The sequence below is a fragment of the Homalodisca vitripennis genome, chromosome 1, assembly GCF_021130785.1.
Source record: "Homalodisca vitripennis isolate AUS2020 chromosome 1, UT_GWSS_2.1, whole genome shotgun sequence".
Classification (NCBI taxonomy): Eukaryota; Metazoa; Arthropoda; class Insecta; order Hemiptera; family Cicadellidae; genus Homalodisca; species Homalodisca vitripennis.
The window spans coordinates 142,483,099-142,497,809 of NC_060207.1; the positions used below are offsets into that span (position 1 = coordinate 142,483,099).

At 31.7% G+C, this 14,711-nt stretch overlaps 1 protein-coding gene across 1 annotated transcript; it reads right to left on the minus strand.

Moving 5' to 3' along the window:
• Nucleotides 1-1,295: 1,295 nt before the first annotated feature.
• On the minus strand, nucleotides 1,296-13,712 carry LOC124353521 (glutamate receptor-like). Its single transcript, XM_046803401.1, has 8 exons — nucleotides 13,640-13,712; nucleotides 11,012-11,149; nucleotides 10,140-10,307; nucleotides 8,283-8,564; nucleotides 6,300-6,501; nucleotides 4,781-4,992; nucleotides 2,646-2,750; nucleotides 1,296-1,803 (listed from the first exon to the last, which is right to left on the minus strand). Exons 1-8 carry the CDS (start codon nucleotides 13,710-13,712, stop codon nucleotides 1,478-1,480), a joined length of 1,506 nt encoding a protein of 501 aa, XP_046659357.1. The 3' UTR covers nucleotides 1,296-1,477.
• Nucleotides 13,713-14,711: the final 999 nt, after the last annotated feature.

A 14,711-nucleotide genomic window follows, 5' to 3' on the forward strand; every position in this document is an offset into this window, starting at 1 on the left:
AAAACATGTATAGTCAAAATGCTCAGGGTGGTGTTGCAGCAGAAGTCTGGCAGTTTGCATGTTTAAAAAAACAGGCACCAGCAGTGGTAAACTAAACAGACCCTACTCAATAAAATTTGTGTTACAAATCAAACATTTCAAATAGTGGTTACAAAATTACACGCCCAAGATAATGACATTGAGAGTTTTGACCAAAAACTGTTTTTTTTAGCACAGTGAGTGAACAACACAACCAATAATAAACTTAACCACATAGATTTGTTAGTCTTGTTATAAAGCAAAACTTTGTCTATGTAATCTTTGCATGAATAAAAAATGTAACCAGTCAAATTGGAAGTAAGTTCTATAGTTTTATGTAAACCATAAGGATTTTGGTCTTGGCTAACTTCCATGGGTCTTTAAAAAGGGATTCAATTGATCAAAACAAGTAAAGAATGCCATAAAGAAACATTTAAGAACACAAAAAATATATAGACTAAAACAATTCTTCTTAAGCTCCTCTAAGAAGTGCACAGTAATAAACCAAGCACTTAAATCAGTAAGTTAAAGAAATACACAGCTGGAATTTTAAACAAGAAAGTGATCTAAACAAAACATAAGGTCATCAAATCATAACAAGCTTGCCAGAGGATAGTACTGGAACAACCAACTGGTAAGTCACCATAAAAGTGATCCACTCTCAATATTCTGAAACTATCACATTTTTCTAAGGCATTTATTCACATTTTTTTTCTTTGACTCAGCTTAAATTTGTATTTTAAAATAGTGTAATTATATTAAATTCAATGTTTTTTTCAATTCAAATCTTTAATGTATGCAATCATTTATAGTTTATCAAAGTGTTTAAAACTGTGATATGACATTGGGTAAGTGACTTTTACAAACTGTGAATGTGCATAGGAAAACAATCCACTAAAATTGACAACTTACTTATTTGAAGCACCTCATTCAAATTTTAATCATATATTCTGAACATTTTTATTAGATTACATTACATTATACAATTCATAAATATATAAGATCATTTAATTCAACTAAATAATTGTATAACTATTTTGCTAAACAAATCCAATAGCATCCAAATGTTATTATTTAGAAATACGTAATAAGAAATTCTGTGAAAACTAAATCGCTCCTTCCACCTTAATGTTCCTTTTCCTCTCAACTACGAACGTCTAATGATTCTCAAACCTCTGGTGCCCAACAGTATACTCAATTCTAACAATTGATCAGATGCTGACACCAAATTTTATAAAATCAATTATAGCATTGTTTATTAACTACATTAAACTTGTTTTTATTTTTACTACAGTATTCATCCAAGTGCAAATTCACTAAAGCCCCTCTGCTTGGCCAAAGTTACATGAGAGATATTGTATTAAAAATAAAATAAATTTATTGTTTTTAAATTGAACACATGGAGCTTTTCAAATATCTACTGTATAATTTATTGGATCCAATTTGAATGCAAATATTTTTAATGGAAATGACGCGATTTCCTAACAACCCGAAATTTGACCACCTTCTTCCGATTGCTGTGCCTGAAACTTATGTAAAGCTCTGCAAGAAATGTTATCATGCCCACCAAGAGACCCCCACCCAAGAGAATGAACGCCCCCTCACATTGACTGAAATGAATAGCAGTGGGGTGACCCCGGTGGGTTACCGTTGTACTCTCCTTCACTGCAGATTGCACAGAGCTACGAAGGAACTTTCTAGCCACTTCACCTTCCCAGAAGAACAGAATACCAGAAGCCAGCAGTCTGTGTATCAGGACATTAAAACTCTTCAGATACGGAGATCCTGAAGATAGAACAGACAAGGTAAAATTGTTAACAACAGCCAACTATGATATTAACATAATATTTCTGTACTGTTCAAGGACAGTTAAGTTAAAATTTAAATGAAAATTTACACACAGTGTACAACTTTAGTGAATTACCTTGAGCTTTACCTCATAAGACCAATACTAAACTTCAGGCAATGTTACACATTTATTTTGGGTCTTAATTTTACTGCCAGTTAATAAAAGTATTATTTTTATTACATATTGAGGTGTCAAATAACCCTTTGGAGAGGTGAGGGTTTTCTGTTTATAAGAGAGAATACTTACAATAATAAGTAACAGATACCTTATTCTTATATAAATTGTTCATCTAAAGTTACATAAACTCAGTGGATTATACATTAATTAAACATTGGTTGGGTGTACAACACTATAGATATTTATCTTCTGAATCTAACTTTGACTATATTTATAGTATTATTAGAAGTTGAGATAAACTTTGACTGCCTTGTCACCACTTTAAAAGCCACAATAGTTTGGGTTTAAATTATAAAGCATGCTACCAAACCATTACAAAACTTTAGAAATCAATAAATTCAAACAGTGTTCTCATTGAGATAACATTTCATTTATAACATTAGTAAATATTTTATTATAATTTGTTTGTTAAGACTATTTCACTGTTTTTATTTTAATAGATTTTATTGTAATGTAATATATTTTAGTTCTTGACATTACAATTATCCATCTGTTTCCAATAACAAATTATCTATACAATTATTAATGTTTCTGTAAAAATAACTGCTAAATTAGTCCCAAAGTTTCTACATTTATAGATCTTATAATTAATTTTACTTACCTTTCTGAAAAACCAGAGTACAATGCTGATAGTAGATATCTTTTTTCATCAGACGAAGATGCTTCATTGATTCTTCTGTAATGTAGTCTCCAATTGCATAATGTCCTAAGAAGGAGACAGAAACAATGCATGTTAGTAATTGTTGAAATAATTATGACATGTTACTTATAAAAATTAAACGAGTTAAAAAAATTAACTCTGACTAACTGAGTTAAACTTTTGTGAACAAATTATAATAGGGATCTTTGCACTTACTGAAAGACATAGGCAGATTTTGTATACAAAAACAAAATCAGCCTATTGCAATTGCCCTCATAGTAACACTTATCAAAAATGTGTGCACAACTTCATTGAACATGACTTCCAGAGTCCAAAACAACTCCCTCTTCAAAAGTGTGTGAGCTTATGGAAATCAGTACTGTCCCAAAAAAGCCCATTTCACTCTCCAACTTCAGGATCCCTTAAAAAATGCTCTTTAAACTTAAATCTAAAATGAATCAGGAGATTGGAATGTCTTCAATATGAAATTGTGTGTGAAGTCATGTGTATCTGCTAGTTAGAATATAACATTACACTTTAACCCTAGATGCGGCTATATTAAAACTCTCTGTGGCCAGCCCCGGAGTTTTTTTTTTTTTTTTTTTTTTTTTTGGCATTATACAGACATTTTTGTTAAAATTATAAAACCTATTTTTCTCTCCTTAACCTATTAGTGTTTCATATAAATTTATTCTGCATAAAATGTATATTGAAAATATATTAAATATAACGGATCCTATAAGCAGGAAAACAAAAAAAATTGTTTTTTGGAAGTGCTTAAATATAATTCCCTACACATAAATGTTAAGTTTTCTATATTATTCGAAAGTACAAAAAATTAAGTACCGTACGGTAAAACAAAAGTGTATTTACATTTTTCTTTAAAGTGAATTTATAAGAAAATTACAATGTATACCACACAATCACAGCTTGTGACCAACCAAACTGTACAACTGGAAAGCTCCAATCAAACACAATCTTACCCGTTGTATGTTTTTTTCTTTTTTGTAAAAAACAATTGTGTTTCTACTTCAATTGAGAATTTGTTCAGTTTTTATATCTTTTTGATATACTAAATTTTATATATTTCGTATATGTATAAATATAAATAAATACCAACCAACCAAGATGAGATTTGTTTAATGATGTAAATGTCAGCTAGTGATGCACAAACACACATTTGAAAACACTGTAAATAGTTTTTATTGTGATTATACAAATTACAAGGTGTATTATACATGAAATAGCTAGTTCATTTTATTATCTTTCAATTTGTATGCATTACTTTGCATTTGGAGTATTACATAATGAAATATTTATTTCTAACAAAAGTTGCTAAAACGACTACATTGTAGCTCCACAGCCGCCAAAGGTGACATTCAAAAAGATAGAAAGTAGGTTTATGGCTGTTCTAAGCTTAATAATGATGATATTTCATAAAAAGATATTTTATTTTTTGTGTTATTATAAATCAGCTGACCAACAGCAGTTTTGCAATTAAAGAGGAAAATAGTTATAGGAATGAATCAGATTTTCTCACATTATTTGATAGGGTAAGTGATCTGTCAAATAAATTATTCTTGTTCTAAAACTGAAATCAAAACAGAACTAAATAAAAATGCTTGAGATGATATATCCAGAACCAGTACGGTACAGAAAAGCCCTTGATGTCATAATATATCTAGAGGATCCATTAACCCTGTTTATGTGTCAATAAATCAAATCAAATCTGAGATTTGCATTAATTTAATGAATGTTTCATTGTAATAATTCTTAACTATTCTCATAATATGTTTAATAGAAAGCTCATTTGTATATAAAGTGCAAAACACCAATCAATATGAAAATTGCGTAAACAAATCTTAGAATAAATTGAATAACAAAATATTGTTATTGTCTGAGATTAATACTGTATTATATAACTGTAATCAACATATTATTGTTTGGTAGATAGTAAATTTTAGCCATACTCAGTGTAGAAACCACAAAAAATAAATAATTTATACAATTTTAATATTAGTTTTATATAATTTAACTCATATTTGGCCAACACCCCCAAATGTATCAAAAGTTGAGAAAAGCTTTTACAGACGTACCTGCAGGTAGTCTCTCAATAGAAAAAGCAAAGTCATCGTTAAGAGAATTGTAGTGAAGCTGTTCCTTGGTCAGTGCTCTGAATCTTGCAAGAAGGGTGGACATTGGTGGTTCTGTAGCCTCTCTGAGGGAGAAGACCCAAGCATCATGGGTGGCCCCCCACTGCCACCCACTGTCCACCAGATCCTCAACAGTGTCAATTGGTGGCCGGTATCTGTGGAATAGTTTGATATAACCATCCACAGTGTAATGAAACTTGGAAAAATATTAAATATGGAAGAAATATGTAGTCTCTCTGAGGGACCAAAACTGTGTCAATGGATGATCAGACATATTTTGCATGATTTGCAACAATAACAATCAATAACCCAACTTTACAGATCTAGTTGTAGTCACACTACATACACCAATATAAGACCAGTATGATAGAGTAACATGACCCAATATATATTGAACTGTGGTAATAAAAGGGTAAAACCTGTTGATTTTATTTATTTCAGTTTTTGTTTCCACATGATCTCCAGAGCACTATTCCATAGGGGAGTTGAAGGTAAATTAAGCCAAAATATGCAATCATCCACACCTGAGTCGGGCAATATTTTGAACAAATTCTTCAGACAAAGATGGCTGAGGATAATTAAGCACAGGCAGAATCAATGTAATAATTTTATGTCAACCCCTTATTAAGGTGTATTCCAAGGAATTTTGTTTTATTTTCTTCAAATGAGGTGTCTTCTAACATTATAGTGGAACCACTCAGTGTGTCTGAAGGACGAAGTGAAAAAATTCACAACAGTTAATTTTTCAATATTTGTTGTGAGATTGATATTGTTGAAATTTTTGGACACAATTGTTCAAATGACCATGAAGAATATTGTAACTTGTGAAGAATCCAATCTAAAATTTCACAATTAAATAATATTTCAGAGATAAGAGAAGTGGTCATTTTTCAATGTCCGTGCACAGTTTCTGCAGTTGAAATGGAGAGGCGTCCGTTCACACAGATCTTTTTTGTAAACTTCACAGCCAAAAACAAATTTTAATGCCTGCTAATAAAGACAACAAATCCAACAAATAAATGCAGCTTTTATTGCGGATACATGATCCGAAGCTCTAGCCAGGAACTTTTTACCGCTACATGAGGCTAAGCCTCAGATGATGATTTGTTAGCTTTTGAAACCAGCCATGCTCATACTGAGATTAAAACCTGCGTCCTGAGTGATAAACTGATACCCTTACAACTCAACTACCACTGACATATAGAAAATACCTGCAGCTTTCAACAGCAGCAACAAAAGCAACACACAGAGTATTGCTTTCATAAAAAGTAATACCAACTACAGAAAAAGGAATTTCTCCTTCATTGAACTGACACTAAGAATAAGTAACTATTTCTGGAATATTTTGACTCTGCCTTGTTTATACCAAGTAAATAATTATTTCCAAATGATTATTCACTGTTAGTGTTTAGTTGTTAAACTAATGGTAAGATGTTGTTAAAGACCAGGTAAGAACACTTACGAAGGCACTGTGAGGATGGAAGCCAAACCACTACAGTAACTGGTTGCCACCAGAAAAAACATGACATGGAGCCAGTTGACTAATTGACGAATGGAAGCAGTCTCCACAGTACGGTTACTGGATGCTTGCAGAACCAGAAAGCCAAATGTACGGAGAATGGTGTCAGCCTTAGTAGTGAACCAATGTCGGTGCCTCTTGTGCTCTGAAATAACGACAAACTAATTTACAATCAATACTTTGTCTCCAATCATTTGAGCCGGTGTGTACTGCTCTGCTTTGTTTTAGAGTAATCCTAGGATAAAGATTTTCTTTAGAACTGTATTTCACAAAGTAAACCAACAATAGAACCCAAATATTGAATAAAATTAATGTACATATAAACCCACAAAAGGTTTGTGTTTAATTGTGCACAACCAAATATATAAGGCTGAGAAATATTGTAAAACTCTATATACATCAATAACCATTCATAAGTCAATAACAGGAAAACACAGGATTCTCACTTAAATACTGTAGTAAAAATCAATATACAATTTTTTTTTATTCATAATGTAACGGCAATGTTGCATTATTAATGTTAAAATAACAATAACTTATATTTATAATAGAAGTCCACTTAACTGAACCAAACAGGGAAGGGACTACTTCAGAAAACTCAATATTAATTAATAAAATTGGTTCATTTGGACATCAATTCGATAGTCCAGTTCTTCCCAAACTTTCATCAATGTGTCTGGAGTGATTTTTGCAACAGCTGCTTCATTCCTGTTCTTTAAGTCTAATAGGTCAGCTGGTATCGGAGACACACACACACACAATCCTTTATGAATCCCCAAAGGTAGAAATCACAGGGCTTCAGCTTGGGTGAATGTGGAAGTCATGTGAAGCAAGGTCTGTCGTTAAGCCCCTAGCGGCCAATCCAGCGGTCAGGAACAATGATGTTCAACCAATCATGTTCTGAGTTATGCCAGTGAGGCGATGCAACCATCTGAAGTTCACCAAATGAAGTTCAGTGATTCATCTTCTTCCTATTGAGGAAATTGCCATAGTTCTAGAGCATCAAGATAGGAAATGCCAGTTACAGTTCCTTCTCCTAAAAATGAAGGCCCATAATTGTGTCTCACTTTAATTGAACAATCTCTTGAGGGTTTTCTGAGCCCCAGATATGCACATTGTGAGTGTTCATATGTCCACTGAGGTGAAATATTGATTCATCACTGAAAACAACATGATCCAATCTCCGTTGTCATCTAACAAAATTTAGTTTCCAAAATTGGCATGTAAACCATAGTCTGCAGGCTTTAGGGCCTGTAACAACTGCAAACGATAAGGACATCCAGTTATAAGCGTTTCTTATAAAACTTTCTAAACAGTCGTCACTGGAATTGCTAATTTACGACTAGCCTTCCGAACTGATTTCTGTGGATTACATGAGAAAGACTCTCTCACTCGCTCAACACTCTCTGCACTAACCATTGGTCATTCCGTACTCTCTCCTTTGCAAAGGCAGCCAGTCGTTCTAGAGGACGTTACCATTTTGACATCCATAAATTGAAAAATAATTTTTGAGTAATGTTATCCACATCAGCCGTCATTATACTAAATTACATGCAAACTACGGATATAGTTTTTACTGAATTGATTTGAATTAGGTTCTAAACAGAATTTAAGAATTGTGAGTAAAGATTTTCATGTGACATGAACCACATCTGTATAAAAATTCTCTTTATAATAATTATTTAGATTTTTTTTATAAAATATATTACCTATGCAGTATATTTACATAGTACTAACTACACACTGACACCTACATACAACAATCAGTGCATTCTGATAATGTGGAAAAAGGTAAATAACTCAGGCTTCTTTCTATATCTTGAAACTAATTTCAATTCATAAAGCCACCAAGATAAACGTAATGCATTTGATTCAGATAATCAGGAGCAGAACATAATAAATTCATCAACTAAGCCAAGATCATACCAGAATCCTTATTATCAATGAGTAGGATGTCCAGCTTCTTGATGAGGAAGAGTGCAGCACTGGCAACAGTCAGGCTACACACAACAATGACCCAGGTAATGAGGGTGAAGGGTCTGATAGGTAGCAGCAGTGAAGACACAAGCTTGGGTCGAGGCGCCAGACATGTGATACCCGTGCGGATGTACGGCACCGAAAAATCCAGGAACTGATACTCATGGAACCAGAGATACAAAGCTCCTAAACCCATGTCTGCCCGACCTTCCGCTACAGCTCCCAGGATACCTACAACAATGATAGGTACCAGCAGTGAAAACACAAGCTTGGGCTGAGGTGCCAGGCATGTGATACTCATGTGGATGTACAGCACCGATAAATCCAGAAACTGATAATAATGGAAGCAGAGATACAAAGCTCCTAGACCCATCTCTGCCCAAACTTCCACTACAGCCCCCACAATACCTAGAACAATGATGGGTAGCAGCAATAGGAGTACTAGATTACACACCTCCAGATAGTAGAGGTATCTGATCCTTAAATGGACATACCATGAAGTACATTATTATGAGGAATTATAGGAAAAACCTCAGCAAGAGTTTTACGAATATTAGTACATTTTCATATAGTCTAGTGAATTCAGATAAATTAATCAAGCAGAAACAAAAGAGTCTCAATTAACCAAATATCTGGATTAGACAAATTGATTCTGAGAATTTTTTGTCTATTTCCCTTATAGAAATAAATAACGACCATATGATGAAGGACATGACCATAATAGAGGACAAAACAAAGCAAATTTATTTCCAATGAAATATTATGAATCTACACTCTACGCTCGACACATGTTTTGATGTTTATTAAAGGGTGAATTTCTATATTATTCCATACTAGACAAATTTTCGTTAAACAAAATTAAAACAATTCCATCAAAGTTAAACAAGACTCTAGTGTACTATCAATTTTCCTTTTACGAAGACATGTAAGAACAGAAAACAGCTCTTAAAAAAAAGTTCCATATTTAATCAAAGAGGTGATTAACCTCTAAAATGTTCACTAATCTATTTAACGCAGGCCTTCTACAAAATGATTATAGTAATGAAAGTACTGATACCTGATGATAATTACTTGCTTTTACTTACTTCCTTTTTAATGAACTGGTTCTACATTATAAATATTTAGATTTCAAGAAAAAATAGCAAATAATTTTGAAATTAAAACCCAGAGAGTTATGTAAAATTGCCTTCAGAGAGCTTGGGTTTTTTACCTTACCCCAGCCTTTACATTCTAGATATCACCCTGTACTATTGATTCAAATGTGAACTGGTTCAGGGCAGGGACATCCACCTGCATGATACCACAGGCAGGGACAACTTCACAGAACTGAACAGCGTAGAAGGACTATGTTCAAATATTTGCCATTTCAAGTTGGTGTCAAGATAATCAATAAGTTCCTTGGAGATCTCAAACGAATCAATAAACCCAAATAATTCAAATCTCGATTAAGACACGTCTTTTTCTTGTCAAAGGCATTTTATTCTGTTGATGAATTTACGATGGGACACTGGGATGATTTTATTATTATTTTATATCTCCTTTTCTAATATACAAATATATTGTTAGGTTCAAGCATTAATTTGTGGAATTGACTAAGATAGGTTTAGTTTATAGGATCAATATTATGAAATGATATTTGCAATACAATTTTGTTAATGGTTTTACTGCACTCCATTTTTTAGTCACTCCATTAATAGCATTCTCTTTGTATGACACTTGGTCACGGTTCTTATACTTAATACTTCCAACTATAACAAATAAAAGGATACTAAGATTTAGTTACAAAATACCAAACATAATACATACCATCACCTGTACCATTTTCAAAAATCTGTCCCCACTGCTCCTTATCAGTGATGATCGTCAAGGAACAATTGTGCCTCTGGGCGTATTCCAATGCTATCCTGATCTCAGTGCCTTCTAGAGGTTGCAAAATGGCGTATGGTGGGTAGTTGAATGTTGCCACTTTCATTTCTAACAACGGATTAGGAATAAATGTTATAGCTAATCTGTGTTTACAACATTTATAGCTAAATATACAGTGGTGTGGGTAAAGCAATGGCCATATGAGAATGTATTCTTAATTGATACTTGAAAAGTGGAATAAATTAAGGGCAACAGGTTGCCAGTATTACCAACTTCAACCATTTTCCCTGCTAATGTAGCAAATTCCACAATAAAAAAAGTGATCAACAATGAAATATGGAATTTGTCCACAACACGTTGCGAACGTTTTATAAGAAATTTCCACAATCATGCCTACATGATGTGTGATACTACAATAAATAATTTTCAGGGAATAGTCATTCACATTATTTTGAAAATTAAAGATATACAAAACTACCACAGTTTTAAAAAGAAGAAGAATATCTAGTTAGTTATAATGCATAAAAGATTATTTTTTTATTATCTAAGAATTTTTATTTTACATCAAAGAACAATGCATATATTTTTATTAACATCAATATATTTTAATAATAATATTTAAAACATTAAAAAGGGAGTTTGTTAGATTGACATTTTTGTTTTTATTTATTATGAATGTGTTCATGAGCTATCAGAAATCATTGAGTACATAATTTTATGATAAGACATATATATACTCGTATACAGAATTCTTCTGAGTCGATATTTAAAAACTGTATGAAACATTTCATTCCTGATTCAAAAACACTTACCAATTCTATTAAGATCAGTGACTTTGTCAGGATACAAACTTTCCGTGACTTCTGAACATTCATCTGCCTTGCATTTGGCTAAAGTTTGTCTCTCGTACTCCCAGGCTGATGTAACAATGTTAAACATCACTTCTGGATCTGAATACATAAATTGCAGCACTTATTACATAATTGGATTAAGAATAGTTAGGGTTTATTTTGCAGATTCTAAAATGTAAGTTCAATTTAAAAATAACTTTTAATGGGAAAATTTTACAACTTACTCAAAAGATCTAAGTCAACAAATGTCATGTCCATGAAAAATTTGGTTTCTCTTGAATTTAAAATATCAAGGCTAGGAGCTTTATTCCTTGTTGTTGCCAAAATCAGAATCCGAGGGTTGTGTCTATGTAGAGATGTTTTAGCAACATTTTTCCATACTTTGAGAAAGCATAAGGGCTTAGACAGTCTGATAATAAATCTGAAAAATACACATACAAAGATTATATTTTCACACAGTTTTAATAAGGGAACTTAGATTCCATACATTAAATGAAAAACTCAATAATCTTTTAGCTATTGATCAAAAGTTTCAAAATGTAAGTTACACAAAGATGGGTGTTTTAATTTCCTGAATAAATAAATGTTCAGTAATATTAATAAATTGTTAATCTCAATCGGACCACTGATGATAATCGCACCAACCATTAAAAAATTTCATTATAATTCCAAAGGTACAACTGTTTCACCATAGGACTAGATCCTTATTATGAGATGGATGGTGTATAGAATGAGTGAGGGTGTATTATGTAGTCTTTTCACCATTTAAGATCAACAGAAACTGTTTGACTAAGGAACTGCAGCTTAGCAAAAACTAAGAAAAACTATGGTATAGAACCTTCAACCTTCAACTTAAACACTATTCAAGGCCAACAGTCCTTGCCAGATAATCATCAATTTGAAACACCATTATACTCGAGTAAGTTTTTAGAGCAAATATAAATAAAAGAAGAATGTAATGAGAATGGTGAGCGAGGAGTTGTTACTGGCTAAGTTGAGGATTACTTTGCCAATGCCAGACTGTAATTAAATTTTTAAGCAACAATAAAGTTACTTTCAATCCCTTTACTACAGTCCATCTGCCTACAACACGTTGCAAAAGAAATTTCCTCAACCATGCCTACATGATGTGTGTTATTACAATAAATATTTTTCAGGGAATAATCATTCACATTATTTTGAAAATTAAAGATATACAAAATTACCACTGTTTTAAAAGGAAGAAGAGTATATAGTTAGTTATAGTGCATAAAAGATTAATTTTGTTTTAATATCTAAGAATTTTTATTTTATATCACAGCACAATGTATATATTTTTGTTAACATCAATATATTTTAATAATAATATTTAAAACATAAAAAGGGAGTTTTTTAGATTGACATTTTTATTTTTATTTGTTATGAATGTGTTCATGAGCTATCAGAAATCATTAAGTACATAAGTTTATGATAAGAAATATAAGTTATGAGAAAAAAGTTATTCCTTTAAAATGCGAAAATAAATTTTCTATTGCAATCATTAGAGATCCAACCCAAACATCTTGTAATGATCTTTTTGATGTTTTTTCTCAAACTGTACGTTATTCATGCAGTTTATGACATAATTCAAGTAAAAACGTTACAACTGTACACAAAATAGTTAACAAAATAAATAAAAATTCTAACAAAGCATTATTTTGAGAAAAAGTGTCTTATAAAAGAGAAAAACAATCTTTAAGTATTCAATTTTTGCTTGGGGGTTCTTTAACTATAAAAGCACAAATTATTTAATAAATTAAAACAAATGTGCCATTTTTATAATATTTTGTCAAGCAAAACCTACAAACAAAAATCATAATCATGCATAGCATTATCAGATAATACTTCCATTACAAAATATGAGTGATCCCAACAAAAACTATTTCCTTATTTAACTATTAGTTATGTGGGAACAGTTGACTCAATCATAATGTAGAGTTTAGCTCCATTTCAACTTCCACTTAGTACAGCGTTGAAATCACACTGTCACAGTCTTGACTCCTGAAATCTGAGCCCACGTCTGTCTGGAGAGATCCATAAAAAATCAGGGATGAAGTCGTTCAAGACAAACTCTTTACATCATTTTGATAATAGCACCTGTAACAATCCCCTCAGCTGAACATATCGGTGAGTTCAGCTGGGCTGCTTGCTGTATAAGTTAGCCAATGGCATGTATATAGATGACAACATCCATATTGTGGAAGAAGTTACCATTTCATTATTGTTATTGATATTTTATTTATAAAACAACTCTGAAAAACCTTACACAGAAATTAATTTGAAATTTGAGCACACTATGTGTCAAATTTGACCAAAATCAGGTTGTTTGTGTGCTTAATTCACAAACATTTTGGCACAAAGTACTTATTTTACTCATTCCCAAAGCATAAATTTCCACTGTAGTTTTATAAGGACATAAAATAATTATAAGACAAAATTTCAAAAACAAAATTTGCTTTTTAAGCATCACAAAATCATTCTCATGTACTCAAAATATTCTTCTCCACTATGTTTGGACCAGAAAGTAACAACTAAATTAACTGAAAAACTAAAATTGCTATGAACACTTACCCTGTGCATGTATGCTCAAAAGCGTTTTCCACAGCACTTTGCAGCAATGGCTCATAACAGACATCTTCTGCATCTTCACTCACCAACAAATTAAAGTTTGACGTATACTCTGGCAAAATCAAGTCATGCAGAAAACTGTCATTGTTTTCAGTTACCACTAAAATGCAATTTAGATGTGAAAAATATTTATTGGTTATGTCTGATGCTACTTTTGCTATGCCAATCTTTAAAGACGGATTGAATCTCAATCCGTCAACTATTGTGGGGATACCACTTAAAAGAGCATAGTACTTCAAAAAATTAACAAGTATCATACGATTCAAATTCATATTTAAAATTAAAATATTCAAGTGAGTGCCTGCTTAGTTCTTTCTAAACGTTTAAACTTTTTTCAATGAACACATAGACAGAAATACGTATATTGAAATAAGACCTTTGAGTAATGGCCATCTATTTCACTTAACATCAAATAACGTAACAAACAAACACAATAAAGAGAATGTTTGAATACAAACCATTGTTTGTACAAATTATCAGAAACCCTTTGATCAAGAAGTTTGTTCTCTACCATTTCAAACAGTATACCTTTATTTACAAAACATTTCTCTAGTTACTTTTACTGAATTGTATGTTATGATTTTTTTATTATTAATTGTAACAGTTTGCCTAACAACAGTTGTAATTTACAATACAGTGTAATTATTTTTGAATCCTTAAAGATTCTATGTCTATTAATCACAAATAAGTAAAAGAAAATATGTATGAAATGAGTACAATAAAATATTCTTAGCTGAAAAGATTACAATGAACACAACATTACTAATTCTAAATATATTATTACAAAACACTACTAAGCAGCTAATTAAATATTTCATACTTTCATTTTTAGTATGAAATAATAGTTTTAATCACAAAAGCAAAACAGAGTGTTTTCAATGCACAATTTGTGTTGTACTCCGGAACCTTTGGTCATTTACTCCAAGACAAATATAGTTAAAATGATTTAACTCTCTGTTTACCATTCGTTTGATACTTGTTGTCTTGATGTGTTAAGAGAAAATTATTCAGTTTT